The 19,312-nt window shown below is 34.8% G+C and overlaps 1 protein-coding gene across 3 annotated transcripts in view; it reads left to right on the top strand.

The window, feature by feature from the left end:
* The window catches only part of LOC117211689 (V-type proton ATPase 116 kDa subunit a), a 52,489-nt gene that overhangs the window by 31,290 nt on the left and 1,887 nt on the right, over nt 1-19,312 (top strand). For 2 of the 3 annotated variants that reach the window (XM_033455849.1, XM_033455848.1), the window contains exons 2-13: nt 4,435-4,575; nt 5,900-6,079; nt 6,878-7,006; nt 7,083-7,201; nt 9,737-9,863; nt 11,852-12,028; nt 13,120-13,332; nt 13,863-14,076; nt 15,155-15,575; nt 17,566-17,693; nt 17,800-18,029; nt 18,575-18,963. In XM_033455849.1, coding sequence (XP_033311740.1) covers nt 4,459-4,575; nt 5,900-6,079; nt 6,878-7,006; nt 7,083-7,201; nt 9,737-9,863; nt 11,852-12,028; nt 13,120-13,332; nt 13,863-14,076; nt 15,155-15,575; nt 17,566-17,693; nt 17,800-18,029; nt 18,575-18,963 — 2,444 coding nt within the window. In that variant the 5' untranslated portion in view covers nt 4,435-4,458. The remainder of the gene's footprint in view (nt 1-4,434; nt 4,576-5,899; nt 6,080-6,877; nt 7,007-7,082; nt 7,202-9,736; nt 9,864-11,851; nt 12,029-13,119; nt 13,333-13,862; nt 14,077-15,154; nt 15,576-17,565; nt 17,694-17,799; nt 18,030-18,574; nt 18,964-19,312) is intronic. The other variant, XM_033455850.1, reaches the window with a different exon arrangement.

Below are 19,312 nucleotides of genomic sequence, written 5' to 3'. Positions count from 1 at the left end.
GAATCGTATGAAACATATTGAGATTTCAGCTGGCGCTGTAACGCGAGACCAACGACGATCATGATTACATTGGGAAAATTTGAGATAAATCTGAAAATCTATATAGAAGCAACATTTAGTGTAAACGTACGTACGTGTGTAGATTTCGTAGAATATCAGTCGTATCGAGTTGCAAGTTGAACTAGTTCTCAGATAAAAAAAACTTTCTTTCTACTCAACCGATCTCTGCGACAAAGGTAATTAATTAAACGCGGCCAATTGTCCACTACGCTGCATTAATAAACCTTCGTATTCAGCGGGACCATTTCTAACGCGTATTATACGTATCATCGTGCTAGGTTTTAACCGCTTCAAACTCGATCCTTCCTTACCTATGCTTTTCAATTCCACCACACAGGCTTTTCCATTCTTTCTCGCTCGTATTAGTTCATTTTGAAAAAAACACGTTTACGATAGAGACAGCTTGACAAAAAAATAAAAAGCTATAGAGAGTCGATAAATCTTATCTAAAAAATCGAAGGCAGGATAAATGAGACACTCAAAGAAATCTAGGCAAAATCTGAATCTGTATTGTAGAAGCATCTAATCTAATCTATCCTAATCTGTGGCATGCGCGCAGCTAAATAACAAGATATAATGAAATAATAATCAATATAATATTAGTAATACTATACTATATGCTATAATAATAGTAAGTTGATCAAAGAATGCGAAGAGATACGCGTACATACAGGAGGAGAATTAATTTTGTTCTATCAAATTGACGAGATTATCGTTACCATGCTGAATTGTAGACTCTAACGTTTCAAACGCAATAACGGGCGATTCTTAATCAGGTAGCTGTTTTTGACGAGTATACTCGTCGTGCGTAAAAGGTAGTTACAATTTGCTGTCTAAATTGCAATTCAGTAATTGCAGTAAACTGCAGTAATAAAATTCAAAAATAAAACGGTCATTTCATTTATCATCCATCAACGGCCACATGTACTTCCTGTGTTTAACGAGTATATTCGTTATCGTTTACTTTCTGCGACACATTTTAGGTGCATACTTCTCAAAGTTTTCAAAGAGATCGCCACAGCTAACTGGTTAATAATTTATAACGCGTAACTCGTAAAATTTCGCTAATGATATTATTTCAATTGTGATCGAGACGACCTTAATTTGTGCTTTGCATTCTCAGATACTTGAGCGTTTTCAGATTACGTTTAAATGTTTCAAGTATGTGTGGAATATATGAAAAATATACCTATCAATTATTATCTTACTAATCTGCTCGAATCTAATTCAAATTCGTTGTTTAATCCTACAGTTTCCTAAATTATCACTACTCGATAGAGTTGGGTGAATGTCTGGGAAAAGTAATATCTAATATATTTAAATGCTTGAACATGTTGCATATCTACGTCGAATATACTATGTTGATATATACATACATATACACATACATACATACATACATACATACATACATATATTTGTACTGTAATTTAATGGTAATTTAAAAATACATGCACCCTTTAGATAAACGTTTCATCGAAGAATCCGTATTTATTATTTTTTGTTATTATAATAAAACTAATATTACGCTTGAGACTTCGAAAACTCAGTGTACGTATCGTACGTATTTATCAGATGGATCGTTTCTCCTTAATCGTTCAACTAATCGTCTATAACATATACAAATTATCTCGTAAACCGAATTTGTAAGTATTACGTATATACCATTGTTTTTATCATTCGCCGATAAGATCACGTTTCGTTGCTAAGTTCCATAGAAGATTTTATCGCCTTAGCTACATAATAACCAAGATAATAAACTCGATTGTCATTACTGTTTTGTAAACCTGCAGGTTAGAATTCTATACCTGCTTAGGTTAACTTAACTCACTTAATTATATTTTGTTTAAATAATATTGTGAGTCTAGAATACGGACGTATCTGAAACTCTGAAATTTTGCGAATTAACCAAATATCGGTTAGGTAGATCGGCAAATATCAGTTACGAATGTACTTGACATAAACTTACGATGTACCGTTGTAACGTTTGACTTGCGATAAACGACTTCCTATCTTCGTCTTCAATGAGATCATATTTGACTTACCATGTCGAACGAAGTTCGAAGAAACGCTATGAATGAAGCTTAAAAGTTCAATTTTATCGAATATATATATATTCACACGTACATATACAGTGGCTTACAGTAGATGCTATTTAGATACTCGTAGAAAATCTCTGCGAATATTTTATGTACCCATGAGAGAAAAAATTTTTTTTTCGACGACGATGATAAAATTGTTACATATAAATAATACGTATTAACGACATGTGTTGTTAATATTATCAAGTATTATAACTAATAAATATGATAAGATTTATGATGGAATTCTTATCTATACGTATGTATACGAGCTCGAATTTAAAGTTACAAGTAATGTTAAACACTCGCCCTATTCTTTGAATGTAATACGGTCTGTTATGACGAGCCCTGTCGGTAATAAAATTAAACAAACCGTCATTCTGTTACAACTTAATTCTATATTATAACAGCCACACATATTTGTTGCTTGGTGACTATACTCGTCAGTGTTTACCTTTTGCGACACATTTTGGGTACACGCTTTTCAAAGTTTTCATAGAGGTCGCAACAGCTAACTGGTTAAAGCTAAATATAACGTAAAAGGAATATCGTTTGGTTGAATTAATAATTAGTTAAACGAACATAGGAAAAACAAATATTTTATTACATTAAGAATTACGATGGCACTAGGAGAATTACGCGGAAGATAAAATAAAATGAAACAATGGAAAATAAAAGTATCAGTTTGGTAAGATTTAGTAGAATAGAAACAGGTATAGTCGTAACGAGTTATCATGTAGAATTATCTAAGGTTGAGTCGCGGAATACACCTGTGTTTAGTAGTAATTTAGCAAGATTAATTACATTACGTGGAAACGTTGTTGTAACTTCGAATCATGTGAAAAAGATTACAATCACCTTGAACTTAACACGTTGCCTTGCTTTTCTTGTCTCTACGCTCTTATTTCTTATACGTGTACAAGTATAGATTATATGTGTGCATATCGCAATTTATTCTTCGACAATCTCTTTCCGTGATCCCATCCGTGATCGTTATCGAAGAAACACGTTATCGAAATATAATATACGACGGTTTTTAAATTCGATCGAAAAGGGATACGTTTATCTCGTACAGTCTTTATATTTCTAACCTAATACAATACATATTTATCATATTTTTTTCGATATTTTACTCACGTAAATGTTTATCATTTATATATATCGATATTTATATGATAGTCTAAATAATTATAAATAATTAAAGCTGTCTTACGATATACACTATTGTTGCATATGCAGTTATTGTAAAGATATTTCTACCACCACCTGTGCTTGTATCTCAGCACGTACGAACATAAACATCTGTTCGCAATTAAATACGAAGGAGAAAATTCGATCGATAATAAGTTAACAACTTTCGAGATACGTAAATACGTACAACGGAAATCGAGACAAGAAAAAAGCGATAGCAATCTTTAAGCTTAATTCCGTTACACAACTTAATGCTGAAGAAATATCGATAAACAAAGATGTAATCACGCTGTCGCTGATATGGAGACTAGGAAATTTAGAAAATCACACTATTATATGACAACGGTGGTTATGAAAATTAGTAAACCTTAAAACTGAACGAATTCTTATCATGCGATTCCTGGTATCGTTATACATGTGTATATATTATACGTGTGTATACAGAGTATACGATATAACTATCGCCACGATTTTTTCCCAAACTTCCGATAATCTATATAAAAAAAAATGCTTTGAATAAAAGTTAATCGGTTTCCAGTCGGCCAGAAACTACCGACCGAACGTACGAAGTGTCCAAAAGATTATTTCCGATAAAGAGTCAAGGTCGCGTTGCATTTCTTATACGACACTATGTATCGGAAATTGCAACATGGCACTATTAATTCTACCTTTTCCTTGGCTTTCGTACATTCTATTTTATGAAATCGAAATATTTTTCAAATTAAGTATTTCTAGCTAAAGCAGCAGTCTGGTACTTTTGTAGAGAAATTAGAAATAGAAAATCAAAATCGATTGACGTTACGTATCGACAAAAATTGACAAATTTATTTCAAAGAGCGAAGGTCAGCTAAAAATCTTGAAAATGGCGTCACTTCCTAAGATAGCTACAAAAACACCATTTGGAATCGTGTATCACTCAAAACTATGTAATTTTGCCGAACGAAATCTTTTTCCTACCATCTATCGTCACAGAGCTGTAGCTCGTCCTGTTTACGTGAGACACTCTGTATATATAGCCACTGATATAACCTAACGTAAGATAATTGTTATTCCTATCTTTTATACTTTTAGAAAAATGGAAATCTTTTCTTTATTATTGCAGGACAAAACATAACTGGCTGTTGGGATGGGTGCATTATTCAGAAGCGAGCAGATGGCCCTCTGCCAGTTGTTTATTCAACCAGAGGCGGCCTATCTTTCCGTTTCCGAACTCGGGGAAACGGGCACGGTGCAGTTTCGTGATGTAAGTTTAATTATCGGCGTAATCTTTCTTTAAATTCTTTGATATCGTAGGTAGAAGCGTTACACGGCTACATACCGGGACGAGGTTATAAAATAAAGCGAAATTCGAGATACTGAAATACGAGAGATACAAGCTCGTCTTTACACGGAGACAAATATGCAGGCAAATAAATATTTATTTTTAAATATACCACGGAAGAAGAATTTGTTCCAAGCTAGCATTCTACCTAACCTTGAACGAGCCCCTAAGTACTTGCAGTGACTCGCCAAAGTATTTCGACTCTCGCAGAAATCTTTTACGAATATGCGATATTACGCGTGATAAAACGTTTCATATGAATGAAATATACTTGAACTCTGATGGATTACGTTTAGTAAAGATCGAAAGAAATCTGAAAATTATATACGTGTATACAAAAATTGCGAGATAGGTAGATACAATATATATATAGGTTATATTTATATTTATAAATATAGATATATATATATATATATATATATATATATATATATATATATATATATATATATATATATATATATATATATATAGGTTGTATTTATAGGTAATACATAGGTTAGTACAAGTACACCTACACAATTGCTTTGATATTCGAACAGCATTCAAAATGGGATTTTTGTAAACTTTTCTAAGATTTTTTAAAATTCTACTAAACAACTGCAGTTTTTTGTCGTCGACGTGTAATACGAGCAACCGCATGTGTTTGCAGTATACAGGATGTCCCGCAAAACGTGGTTTTAACTATTGTTCGATTTTACGACCTTGCTGTATCGCTTCCACCTCCTATGCCCCCTATATCGATAGCTTCTTCGCGAGTACAGATAATTAATTATAATGGAAGAGGATACAGGAAGTCGGGAGGCGTCGGCTACGTTACATCTCGTTTAACCAGTTAACTGCGTTTGACGAGTATACACGTCGAACGAAAGCTTTATTTCGCTGCGTTTGACAAATATACTCGTCGTCTGTATTTATTTACGCACTCCATGACTTAACCCTACGAGAGATTTCTAAAACTAAATTCCTGAGTTAACTGGTTAATGATTTCTTCGAAACTTAGTTTAACCGTGTGCACGTAATATCTGACCTGTAAGTGTCAATGCTTTGATGTCTTTGCATTGCGTTCCTTTTCCATTGACTGGAAACATTCACTCGCTCGAGAAAACTTGCAGTTCGAATTTAAAATGAAACGAACCTTCGTACGTGCAATGAGTATAGGGATCGAGCGAACGGCGCGATTAGACAGCGCGTTTAAAATTAACGATCTTCTTGCTTACTCTCTTTGCTCTTGATTCGTTCGCAGCTCAACGGCGATGTGAATTATTTTCAACGAAAATTCGTCAACGAAGTGCGTCGATGCGACGAGATGGAACGGAAACTTCGGTACATCGAAGCTGAAGTAAGGAAGGACGGAGTACCGATTGCTGATAACCTCACCCAACTACCACGTGCACCGAATCCCCGTATGATCATAGATCTCGAGGTAAGATTTCTATTTCCTTCCTAACAATAATGTCTTAATTAATTTCCTCGCGATTATACTCTCTCTCTCTCTCTCTCTTAGCTTCTTATCGTATTCGATCTTTTAATCGTTTGTATCGATTTTATATATTGGAAAACAATTCCATTAGCATCATAACGAAACATTATCGGTATGATAATATCGACAAAAATTTCTAACCAATCTAAAATATATACAAAAATAGAATAGATAGGTAGATAGAAAAAATATATGTGCGAAGTAGAATGTATTCGTTTGTCGCGAACACGCTTATACAGAGGGCAAGGGGCCGAAAAAATTACTTTCGTTAAATTGTTTAAATCGTTTGTTTTTGACACAAATATGTTCATATTAATTTCAATTATTTTTACTAAATAATGTGTATACTATAAGAATGTATCATAAATAAACGAAACGACTGTTTTACTTTTTAATTTTATTACCGACAGAGCTCGTTATAATACAAAATATTACCATTTCTTCATAACGAGTATACTCGTCGAAAATAGCTAAATTATTAATTTGATGTCGTAGAAAAACGTAGATTAGACTGAACTACAGATCGGTAGCTGTAACGTTAATATCTATGTCCTGTAAAAAGTTGAAAGTAGATCGTTGAATATAACGTAGACGTTCGATAGAGGACATGCGAGAAATCGCGACGATAAGCGAATAATTATTTCTCCAATCGTTTGTTCGTCCTCGACTCTTCGTTTCATCCATCGTATTGGAACGACAGAACGAAAGGGTAAAGAATAAAGGTATTTTATTTGGTTGCAGGCCCATCTCGAGGAAACGGAGAACGACATTTTAGAGCTGAGCCAAAACGCGGTGAACCTGAAGAGTAACTACCTCGAGTTGACGGAATTGCGACACGTGCTTGAGAAGACTCAAGTATTTTTCACGGAGGTAGCTAAAGTAGTTCACAGCAGCTTTTGCTCATAGCGTCCTCCTCCTTCGTGTAATCGATGTTACCATTCTGTAGAAGAATCAAGATTCGTATCTTCTTCTATATCAACAGGAAGAGGCCAATGACTCGATCACCAGGACGCTAATTAACGAGGAACCACAGAATCCAAGCGCGTCAAGTCGGGGACGTCTCGAGTATGTTTTCCAATTTAATAACAAATTCTTATGCATTTAAGGAAAATTGCGATATTTATTGCCATTATTTTCCGTAAATAAAGTTTATGGGAAAACACGCAAAACTGCACAGAACGTAATGTAACATTTCGAAAGTAAAGTGAATCTCTACTTAGCTTCTATTTCTTTAGTCGCTTTTGGACAATACGTAGTACAAATTTGCGTGAATATCCACAGTCCACGTACATCTGCTATATTTCGGAGATATTTAAAAAACCAACCTCTCTTCAACGTCCTTTTTTTTATGATGTCTTCCTTTATGTAACGGTAATCGAAGATTATGTACGAACAACGTGACGCGAGTCGTGATTCGTTGATTTTCGAATTTTCAAACTTACTAATTCGTACCTAAACTGAGAATTTTAGTTCCAATTACACAGGTTCATACGTTATAACACACACATATATATAGGGTGTTCGGCTACAGGTACAGAAAATTTAAGGGATGATTCTTGCAGTGAAAATAAAATGAGAATCAAGAATAAAGAAATTGCGTTATCGGCTTTATTTATAGTTATTGACAATTAAAGATCGGACAAAATACCCCTGCACGCGAACAACCCACCTTGCACAAGCGAAAGGAGGTCAGCCTAGGCAGCGGGACGCACAGTGCCCCTGTGTATTATGTATATTTGAGAATGGGGGAATAAATTCAAACAAAATTTTTCTCTCGATTTCACTTTCACATTGAAATTAGAGAATATCTCAAAAATATGAACGCTTACGCTTGTAAGTGTAACCTGCTGAGCCTAACTAATCTTGTGAAATTTGATATTTTCGATATATTCAGGCCAATAAGAAAAACTTACGTTTAATGTGTGAAAGTGAAATCGAAAGGAAAATCTTATTCGCATTTGGTTGGCAAACACCCATACCAATGGAAAATTCTAAAATTTTCAAATCGCTTTCCTATAAATGATGTCTCTTGCTCTTTGATTATAAGTTGTATTATAAGTACAAACGACGTTGTTTTAAATTGTTTAGTTCTAGACAACTTTGGGAAAGTACTTTTCTCTGCAAATTAAAAATCGTGTAGCTTAATAAACGCTGTGATAATGAGAGATTTCGTTGCCGAAACGATACTTGCGACGATAATTTGTCTGGACAAATAGCGTTCATAATCGTATCGTTTAATGATAAAAAGGAGGACGAAAGAAACGTTACGAGTAGTAGCCAGTTTATCGGTTTATGCATCAGATTACAGATTTCTTCCGTGACAAGCCACGATAAAAATTATTACAGTTCCCCTCCTTCAGGTTTATAATATTTCGGATTATTCGACAAACATTTAACGTCCTGTTAAATATTTGAATGCTAATCGTTTCGATGTCCTGCGAAAATCTTTTTTTGTTCGTTTCGAGCAATCTGAAAATGCCGGATTTTTCGATAAAAGGGGAAGAAATTTGGAAAGAGAAGGTAAGTTGCTCGATCCATCCGCAAAGGATAATGCGTGATAGAAGAAAATAATCTGTAGATATTGTAGAACTCGACGATTTTTCATGCTCTTCTTAAGAAATACCAACTGATTACGCGATGCATTTATATATCGCGAAAGCGTTCACAAAACCATTATGTCCATATCGTATGTGTTACGACAAAATATTTTGCATTTCATTTCCGTTGTAACGTTTGTCACAACGACTGTCGTGACGGCTATTATCATCATCGTCGTATTGGTAAAATTTGAAACTGAATCTGAAAATATGCGGAGAAATTACAAGAAGATATTTATTGCAGACATGTGTCTAGTAAAAAGTCAGTATATCACATGAATAACCATATAATCTTAAGCATATATGTAATATATACAGATAAGTGTTAAATATGGTTCCATTGAATATCGAGGTTTTATCAGTTTAATACGTATTTCTACTAAATAATTGAAACCTAATTTCTACATATCTACATTCTCGGATTTGTTTCAAATTTTTACAGTATGGTGATAGTCGAGTTTCATAATAATGACTAACGACATTTGAGAGAATTGTTCGTATAACTCATAATATGTACGTTCGTTCGTAAGAGATGTTTACACGTGCGTGAATAATCTCGTACGCCTGTCGTGTAATCTCTAAAAAGAAATTAGATCTTAAAGACATTAAAAGTATACATTGAAATGTAAACGTAACGTATATATCGGCAAAGAAAAAATATTTTATTTCCATAGAACAAAAAAGGTATAAATGTAGAGATAAAAATTAATAATCAATAATATTATATATATATATGATATAGATCAAAATTAATTACAAACGTTGTTTTTAACCTCAAAACGTTGTTTTCAAAACGACGTTCTCTTTTGTATATTTTATTTTCTATAGATACCGTACTTTATTTGTTATATTTGTTACATTCGTCACATTCGTTACACTATGTGTCACTGTATTATAAATTACACCGTTGCGTGTGCCAGTAATAATCGATTAATTCAATTATAACTTCTCGAAATTACCGTGTTAGCCTTATATTTTATTCGATGAAATTTTTCTTTTATAGGTTCGTTGCTGGAGTAATAAGCCGAGAACGAATACCAGCTTTCGAGAGAATGTTGTGGCGAATATCCCGTGGAAATGTATTTTTACGTCAAGCTGAGCTCGACAAGCCATTGGAAGATCCAGCTACTGTTAGTTCGCTTCTTATCTCTTCTTCTTCTTCTCTTCTGCTTCTTCTTCTTCTTTCCTTCTTTTGTCTTAAAAACATCGTCTAACTTTTCTTGATCTAATTTACAGAGATATAAAAATGACCTATTACTTGCATAGACTTTACGAGTAGAATTGATTCGTTTATCGCGATATTAATTCTATTCTCTTAATATATTTTTATTGTGTCTATATTCATCGTTCTCACTTACGTGTATTTATCGCTAAAATCACGTACGCAAGGATCCCAAGGATTTGGTAAGATATTCTAATTTTTCTACTTTTTACGTTGATGCTAGTATTGTCATTAGGTATTATTCTTTCATAAATCATTACGTAGAAGCTCTTTCTCTTCTTTGTACGTAATATGCGTGTAACCGAAGAGAAGATGTTTGTTTTATTCAATTAAAAAAAAAAGAAAAATAAAGGTAGGTACGTTGTTGAATTTATTAAGCTAAATACATGTCAACTGGACTATCCATGAAACAAGTAGAAGATTTTCTTTAGTTTCTGTCGCTTCAAAGTTGATTCACTTTCAAAGAATTTCACATTTTCCTATAATAATCAACCATAAAATCTCAAGTTGTTAGATTCCTTCTTTAAAGATATTCCTCGTATCGATGAACTTAATATTTTGCTATCGTTTGTAATTCTTTTTATTTGTAAATATCAGAAAATATATGTAATATCAATCGGTTGGTTTGTCTTAGGTATCGTAATTGATATTGCTTTTATGGCGTGCTTGGAAAAAGTGAGATACAAATTTACATTTAACTTCCTTGTGATTTAACTTCCAATTAATTATTTTATTAACAAACTGGCTATTCTTCTACCGTTATCATTGCTTTCCTTTTATTTTTTCTTTTCCCATATACCATCATTCTATATACTGTACTACCATTTAATCTTAATACCTGCTCATCGTCTTTATCTCTGTTATTAATTAAGAAAAATTACTCTTTACAGGACGTCTTATTTTGTTCTTAATACGAACTTGATCTCTGTTTTTGATCGTTTCGGTAAAAATGAAAAGTCAGATAATTGTGACAGAAGCAGTAACTCTTATCACGATGGATGATCGTAAAATACAAATATCTAACGATTCGGGAATAATAATTTAGATTTTTGCTGATCTATTTACGCGATAGACTTTCAAGCTCGATCAATTTCATTCGAATTACAAAAAATCACAACTCCTGCACGCTCTGTTTAATTTTGCACAAATTTATCTAAGTTACTTGTATACTTTATATATCTTTTTTTATAAGATTTTAAGCATGAATGCTCAATGTTATAGCACCGATTATTATTTAAATGTATAAATAATACAAAGAGACGAACTTTTAAGTAATTAATTTGCCCTTGTAGATGCGTACATCAGGTTGTGCCAAAAGTTCCTTTCATTTTATAAGTAAATAATAGATGTAGTAATATACTGAAACGGATCGTACGTAATTCAGTAAAATAATATAAAACAAACAAATTTTGTGAAATTTTATGATTTCCTTTTGGGACATTTGGGACAACCTAATATTATATGAATATTGCTCGTGCTTTTTACCTTTCCATAATATGCATATAGATGTTATTACGATTAAATCGTGAAAAGGGAGAAATTTTCACGTATGAATATAATTTAATTTCATCGAAATGTCCACGCGAATGCGATGGTAAAAAACATCGTTAAAATTGAAATTTCATTAGTAAGGAGAATTAGTTAACTGTTTAGACGTCGGTGGTTTATTCGACGTCAAGCGGTTAATAATTTATTGCAACTAGCAATTTCATTCTGCAAATATTTTTCAAATAATTGACGATCGAAGAAGATATTTATTTGCTGTGCGATATCGTAACGTTAGTTTATTCTAATCGCTATTGCGGTAGATACATTTAGATATATTCACTAACATTGTCGATATCGCTAATACAATCTTGTTTGATATATGTACGTAAGTTTTGCGGATTGTTTTAGGGTAATCAAATTTTTAAAACGGTGTTCGTCGCGTTTTTCCAAGGAGAGCAGCTGAAGAGCCGCATCAGGAAAGTTTGCAGTGGTTTCCACGCGTCTTTGTACCCATGTCCGCACAGCCACGCGGATCGCGAGGATATGGTGAAAGGCGTTCGAACGCGACTGGAAGACTTGAACTTGGTGAGTCTTGTACATATGTACGTATACGGTAACATCGTTAACCATTTAGCTGTTGCGACCTCTTAGAAAACTTTGAAAACTATGTACCTAAAGTGTGTCGCAGAAGGTAAGTGATGACGAGTATACTCGTCAAACATGGAGTACGTGTGGCTGATGTAATATGGAATTAAGTTATAACGAAACGATTGTTTTATTTCTTAATTTTATTACCGGCGGGGCTCTTCATAACGCAAAGTATTGTCATTTCTTCACGACGAGTATACTCGTCAAACATGGAGTACGTGTGGCTGATATAATATGAAATTAAATTGTAACGAAATCACTGTTTTTATTTCTTAATTTTTTTACCGGCGGGGCTCTTCATAACGCAAAATATTGTCATTTCTTCACGACGAGTATACTCGTCAAACATGGAGTACGTGTGGCTGATATAATATGAAATTAAATTGTAACGAAATCACTGTTTTTATTTCTTAATTTTTTTACCGGCGGGGCTCTTCATAACGCAAAATATTGTCATTTCTCCATGACGAGTATACTCGTCAGAAACAGGTAGCTGGTTAACGCGGATTACGTAATTCGCTAGCAAAGTAACTACCGTAGTAAATTGATTTCCTTTTGCTTTTAAACGTTTTTCGTTCCAAGATTCGATTCGTCGAAATATCCAGGTATTTCCAGCTTCTGTTACGAGTATTACAATACGTACGAAAAATATTGGTCTAATTAATAACTGCTAAAATGGACCTATATCGTAGGAGATTGACAGCCGAAAAATGTATAATTCTATATTTTGAAATACTTTCACGTAAAAATGTAAAAAGTAAGGAAGTCATTTACACTTTTCTCCAGGCTTTTTGTAAGATATTTTTCGAAAACATATTTTTCCTTAATGTTACGTATATCTCATAAATATCAATAATTTTCAGTACGAAGAAAATCGAATTTATGCGCGTTTGAATAAGTGTCGGGTCGTTTCTGATGAAAATGTACGACGAATATATGAAAACCCGGAATTCACTGGTTATATTATATGGAATGGATCGTCGAATCTTTCATCGTTGATATCTTCGTTTCTTTTTCATTTCATTCAGGTTTTAAATCAAACGCAAGATCATCGTCAACGCGTGTTACATAACGTTGCCAAGGAGTTGCCCAATTGGACGATTATGGTTCGAAAGATGAAGGCCATTTATCATACGATGAATTTGTTCAACGTGGACGTAACGAAAAAGTGCCTTATAGGAGAATGTTGGGTACCTGTTGCCGATCTCACCATTGTCCGAGACTGTCTCACGGAAGGATCGGTTGGTTTCTTCAAATTATATTATGTATACAAGTTTTACAATACGTTTCAAGAACGAAACAATTCGAATAGGAGTAACACTTCTAGTAACAAGCTACAGTTCTATACTATATTTCTTACTAATTTCGTTAGCACGTGTTAGCACAACTTCTATAATAGAAATTTTTCCTATTATCGTACACATCGTTCTATACACCGTTGTGTCGAACAATAAGGAAATGAAATATGGTTATTTAGAGCATTTGATAACGATGATAAATTTTCTCGTAAATTATGACCGAACACCTTCGAGACGCGATATATCTTATGTCCTTCCTTCAACAATTTTCATGTTTTTCTATATTCGAAGAAATTCTATAATAACCAAATATTCTTCTTTCACGTCTCGTTTATATTTTGTTGGCTCGTTCAACTGAAAATATGCTTTCCCGTTTATACTATAATTAAATTATATTATAATATCATTTATCAAGTTATATTATATATTACGATAATATAATAAAAATCGCGTTGAAATTTGACTTTCTTCAGCGTCTCTGTGGTAGTACGATACCATCGTTCCTCAATGTTATCTACACGAACGAAGATCCTCCGACGTTTAACAGGACCAACAAGTTCACCAGAGGTTTTCAAAATTTGATCGACGCTTACGGCGTGGCATCGTATCGCGAAGCTAATCCAGCTCTTTATACGATTATCACTTTCCCTTTCCTATTTAGCGTCATGTTCGGCGATTGTGGACACGGTAAATAAACGTTTTACGTTTCGACACTGACTACGGTTAAGAGTGATACACGGTGTCCTAATAAAACAATGATACAGTTGGCAGTTGGTAGATGGCGCGATTGTACGTGAAAAAATAAGTCGAAGGTACAGGCTGTCTTACATGATCGTGCGTGAAAAAATAAGTCGAAAATATGCAATGAATTGTTTTCACTTGAGGGACTTCGTTTCCGAGAAAATCGACTTTGAATTTCCACCGAGTACGCACGCACTTGACTGTGTCGTGGTCGGATCTCTATACGAACCATTGTTTGTTTCATCCGTTTACGTAGAAACGTACGTACTAAATCAGAGGTTTATTTCTAAAAGACAACTATTAAAAGCGAGGATCATTTTGGCGTTCGAAGAACTGGAAGTCTGGAAAATATGTTTTGGAAAGCGTACACGAAAATTGAATTCGCAGAGCATTTCAAGAATCAGCGTTTTCAACAACTTTTGCACCGATAAAGCAGATTTTCAGAATTACTAAGTAAACCTACGGCATATGGTTTGTATCGTATTAAATGAAAAGCTTTCTCGTTTAACGCGTCGTTTTTCGGGAATATCATGGCAAATCGCGAAGAAAAAGAAGATCGTGACTCGCGCGTGTTTAGTTGAGAATCGACGTATTTGCTCGTTCGATATTATCGTCCAAATGTCATTTTCTTGCAAACGAAGCGTTACACGTACATCGATCGCACGTTTTTCTCTATCTTCGGCTTATTTTTACGTACGTGGCACAATTGATCGAAACGATTGCTTCGACTCGAACGACTTCAAATCTGACCACTCTATCGGTTTTATCTCTATGTAAATCCAGTTTGCGCGGTGAGCGTAGCTTGAACGTCGAACGTAAGTTCGATCGCGCGCACCATCTACGTTGCACGTTTCTAATCAGATTCGAAATTGAAATAAAGATGAACATCGTAAAGGTAGGAAATTTTAAACTGGTTTTATATAGTCACGAAACGCACCGTGTATTTCTTATAACGTACGAATGTACGTGTGTAGATAGGAATATGGAAAGCGACGACCTTTTCCTTTTTCTTCTCTTTTTTTAGGTTTAATTTTGAGCCTGTTCGCTGTATATATGATCGCGTTGGAGAAGAAGTTTATGGCGCAAAAGTCAGCGTCCGAAATTTGGAATATATTTTTCGCCGGACGTTATATTATCCTTCTTATGGGTTTGTTTTCCATTTACACTGGCATCATCTACAATGACGTGTTCTCAAAGTCATTTAACATATTCGGGTCTAGTTGGCACATATCGTACGAAGATACAATGGAGGAAGATGATATGATTGAGTTGAATCCAGCTACCAGTAATTACGCGCAAGTGCCTTATCCATTGGGTATGGATCCTGTTTGGGTATTAGCCGAGAACAAGATAATATTTTTGAATTCGTACAAAATGAAGCTGTCGATCATCTTCGGTGTCGTGCACATGATCTTCGGCGTGTTCATGAGTATCCCTAATATTATGTAAGTTGATACAGCGATGGTTCCGGTTACGATTTCGATTTCAACGTATCATCGCTTTTTATTTATTTTTCTTTCCTTTTTTTCTTTTTTTTTCGTTCAATCGAGTCTTCTTCATATCTTTTATTTAGCGTATTTACCTATAAGTACGGAAATATCTAACGAACACAGAGATAGTTAGAGAAGAACAAAAGAAATAATTCGATCGATCGCTACTTCGAGTTGGAAATAATTTCTTTCGAAGATTTTATCGTAGCTCTTAGAAAAGGAAGCTTCTATTTACGATAGTCGGAAATTATTTCAAATCAATATCTACGTACGTATATTCGCAGCTATGTAGGGCACACTGATGGGAATACGAAACGATCATTTTGCTTTTCAGCTTATGCAAAGTCTCGGAATAGTTCAAAAGAGGCAATGGAAAATGAATATAACTTTAACAGGGAATTTTATGTGAAACGCGCTGCATATATACATATACGTGTATATACGTGTGCACATATGTATAAGTGTTAAAATGCTATGCACCTCGTAAAAGCAAAAGTCATAAAAGTAAGAGTCGGAGAACTGGAAATCTCGAAATCGGATAGCAATTGGACCAGTGTTATTTCAAAGGAAAATAAGTTGTGAAATTTTAATTAGTTTATCCAATTGCTTCCCTAATAATCACGCGCATTCGTGTACTACGATAAATAGGTACAGGTTTCTGTTTTTCACTTTCACAAAAAGCGTCAATCTTTCTTTAACGAATCTATAAAAAAAAACCACGTTTAAATAACATTTTCTGTCTTTTTTTTTTGTTACACGTACGAGTATATTCGTCAAATATTCTAATAGAGTTTGGAGAAAACAGAAACGAAGCCATGTAGATATTACACATAGCTGAAAATCGAGGTGGTCCATACTTGCTAGATATTGTTCCTTAATCTGTATTTATAGGTATATATATGGACATAGGGTGTTTCGATTATCTTGGATTAAAATCGCTTAACATACGGTGATCACAAACATATTATGCGAGTTATAGGAAACATTTTGAAATTTCATTGGAAATCATGGATGATTCGAATCGGTCGATATACGCGCCAAAGAGGATAATCAAATAATCAAACTTTTTTTTTATAAAATACATAACAGGTTTGCTGGAAGTATAAAGGAAACATTACCAATAAATTTTTACTAAAATTTTAAGTCTTTATAGTAAATGGTAATTGTTTATTTGCAGCTTGATTTTATACACGACGAGTATATACGTCAACCGCATCGAGATGCATTTAGATTGGTCCGTGTATACGCGTTGAACGCACTGAACTGGTTCTTCGGTAACTGGTTCGAAAGTATCGTAAAGTATAAGAAACGTAGGACAAGTATGTCAAGTAGCGGCGGATTCTTACCGGTTCGTTAAAACCTGAACGCGTCGCGTCCTGTCGGTGAATTTCCGAAAAGAAACTCGTAATAGTACGCATGTACCTCGTATCGTATCGACGCTACCCCGCTGTGAGATGTAGGACTTGGGACTATAGTAACAAGTATCACGGCACACCCCCATCGCGGTCTGCCCGGCGTCGCGACGCTGCGCAGCATCGTGACAGTCATCTGCCATTGGCCTGCCCTTCTCCCGGGCTACGGCCAACCAAATCCAAATCCGACACAAACGTGACACGAACAGGCGTTTTGTCAGAAATTAAATATCTACCTAGAAGAAACTATAGCTAAGCAGTATGCATACGTAGGAGAAGATTATCCCGGATATCGAGCTTGACGATCGTTTTGTATTTCAAGGTCATTGAAATCGGCCATCTCCGATTAACAATAATCCTATCTACGTATGTTAAGCAATGCAAGATGAACGAATCAGCCTGTGTAATAAATTTTACATAGAAACGAAATTTTACAGTATTTTTGTACGTTATACGCTATGGTAACTAGTAAGTAGTTTTCACGTTCACGAATTACCTTATTAATTACATGTGTTTCTACGTTTCCCCAACAGGCATTTCAAGAGATACTCGAGCTTATTCCTAGAATTCTTGCCACAGTTACTTTTCCTTGTTTTATTATTTTTCTATCTGGTAGTTTTGATGTTCGTTAAATGGGTTTTGTATAATCCGGCTGCAACAGGTAACGTATTATATCGTATCATACTTGTTATCGTTGCTATCTGATTTTCCATTCAATGGTGAAATTAATCAGATCCTGCTATGTATCTTCTTTTTTTTTTTTACAGATCATAGATACAGTCCTTCGTGCGCACCATCGGTTTTGATTACGTTTATTAACATGATACTGCAGGGTCACGCTACCGTGCCGCTTGGTTGTTCGGAGTTCATGTTCCCGGGTCAGTCTATTCTTCAGAAGGTTTGCGTGATACTCGCTCTGTTATGTGTGCCTGTAATGCTTCTTGGCAAGCCTCTTCTCTTCTTATTCCAGAAGAAGAGACGAGAAGAGAGAGTCTTGGTGAGCAAATATAATTCTCGTACTATTATCTCCATTACAATGATCATGTATCGATTCAGAAACTGGATCGACAAATTAACCAGTTAACTGCGGAATTTAGTTTTAGAATTCTGTCACGGGGCTGAGTCATTGAGTGCGCAAATAAATACAAGCGACGACGAGTATACTCGTCAAAGGCTGCTAGCTTTCGTTCGACGTGTATACTCGTCAAACGCAGTTGACTGGTTAAGGAGAAAGAACGCATAATCGAATTACAGCGTAATAGGCGACTTGGTTGACCGTTTTTACATTAGCTGCTAGATTAAATGGACATTTATAAAGTACTATATCGAAATCGCTTTGTATAAAAGCTGCCAATATTTTTCAACCTTGTGCATACATCCGTATGCTTGTGCTCATACATATACATACACATACGTGTACTTTTCTTATAAATAATTCGGTAAAAAAGTAATGACAAAGATAAATAAATGGTGTCTTTAAGACTCTACAATTTTCACTCGTTTTATATAAAGTTTTCACCTGCGATCGCTTTTCAATTTCAGAGCAATGGGACTCCATCTCAAGACATCGAATTGCAAACCGAAGGTTTACAAAATAATGCGACTATTAGTCAAGCCACCGATGCTCACGAAACGGAAACATTCGGTGAAGTGATGATACACCAGGTTATTCATACTATAGAATATGTTCTCTCAACGATATCTCACACTGCCTCTTATCTACGTTTATGGGCTTTGTCGTTGGCCCATGGACAACTTTCCGAAGTCTTATGGAAAATGGTGTTAAGCAAAGGTTTGGGTGCTACCGAGGATAACTATGTAAAAAGCGTTATATTGTTTTTGACATTTGCTGCATGGGCCGCATTCACCGTCGCCATCCTTGTGATGATGGAAGGGCTATCGGCTTTCCTTCATACCCTTCGGCTTCATTGGTACGTAGGAAGCAACCAAGAAACCAGAAAACAACGAACCGATAGCCGTTAATTAACGTTCCCAAGTATTCCGGTTTTTTAGTCGATCACTGTCTAACAACGATACGCGAGTCATAGTAGTAGAATGTATAGAAAGACGAAAAAATAACGATGAAAAGCAATATCTGTATCGTCATCTCACTAACCTTGAAACGCGACTCGTCCTTTATCTTTTCATCCATTTTAGTCGTTTCGAATAACTATTGCTTGAATTAATCGGAATAGGAACTAATTGGTAGTAGGAGACAGAGGAATGGAGGTCAGGCAACTGCAACTCTGCTAGCTGAGTAATGATTTTAACCAGCTAGCT

This window comes from Bombus bifarius, unplaced genomic scaffold (genome assembly GCF_011952205.1).
Source record: "Bombus bifarius isolate JDL3187 unplaced genomic scaffold, Bbif_JDL3187 scf7180000008240, whole genome shotgun sequence".
Lineage (NCBI taxonomy): Eukaryota > Metazoa > Arthropoda > Insecta > Hymenoptera > Apidae > Bombus > Bombus bifarius.
This window is presented reverse-complemented; position numbering and strand designations above follow the sequence as displayed.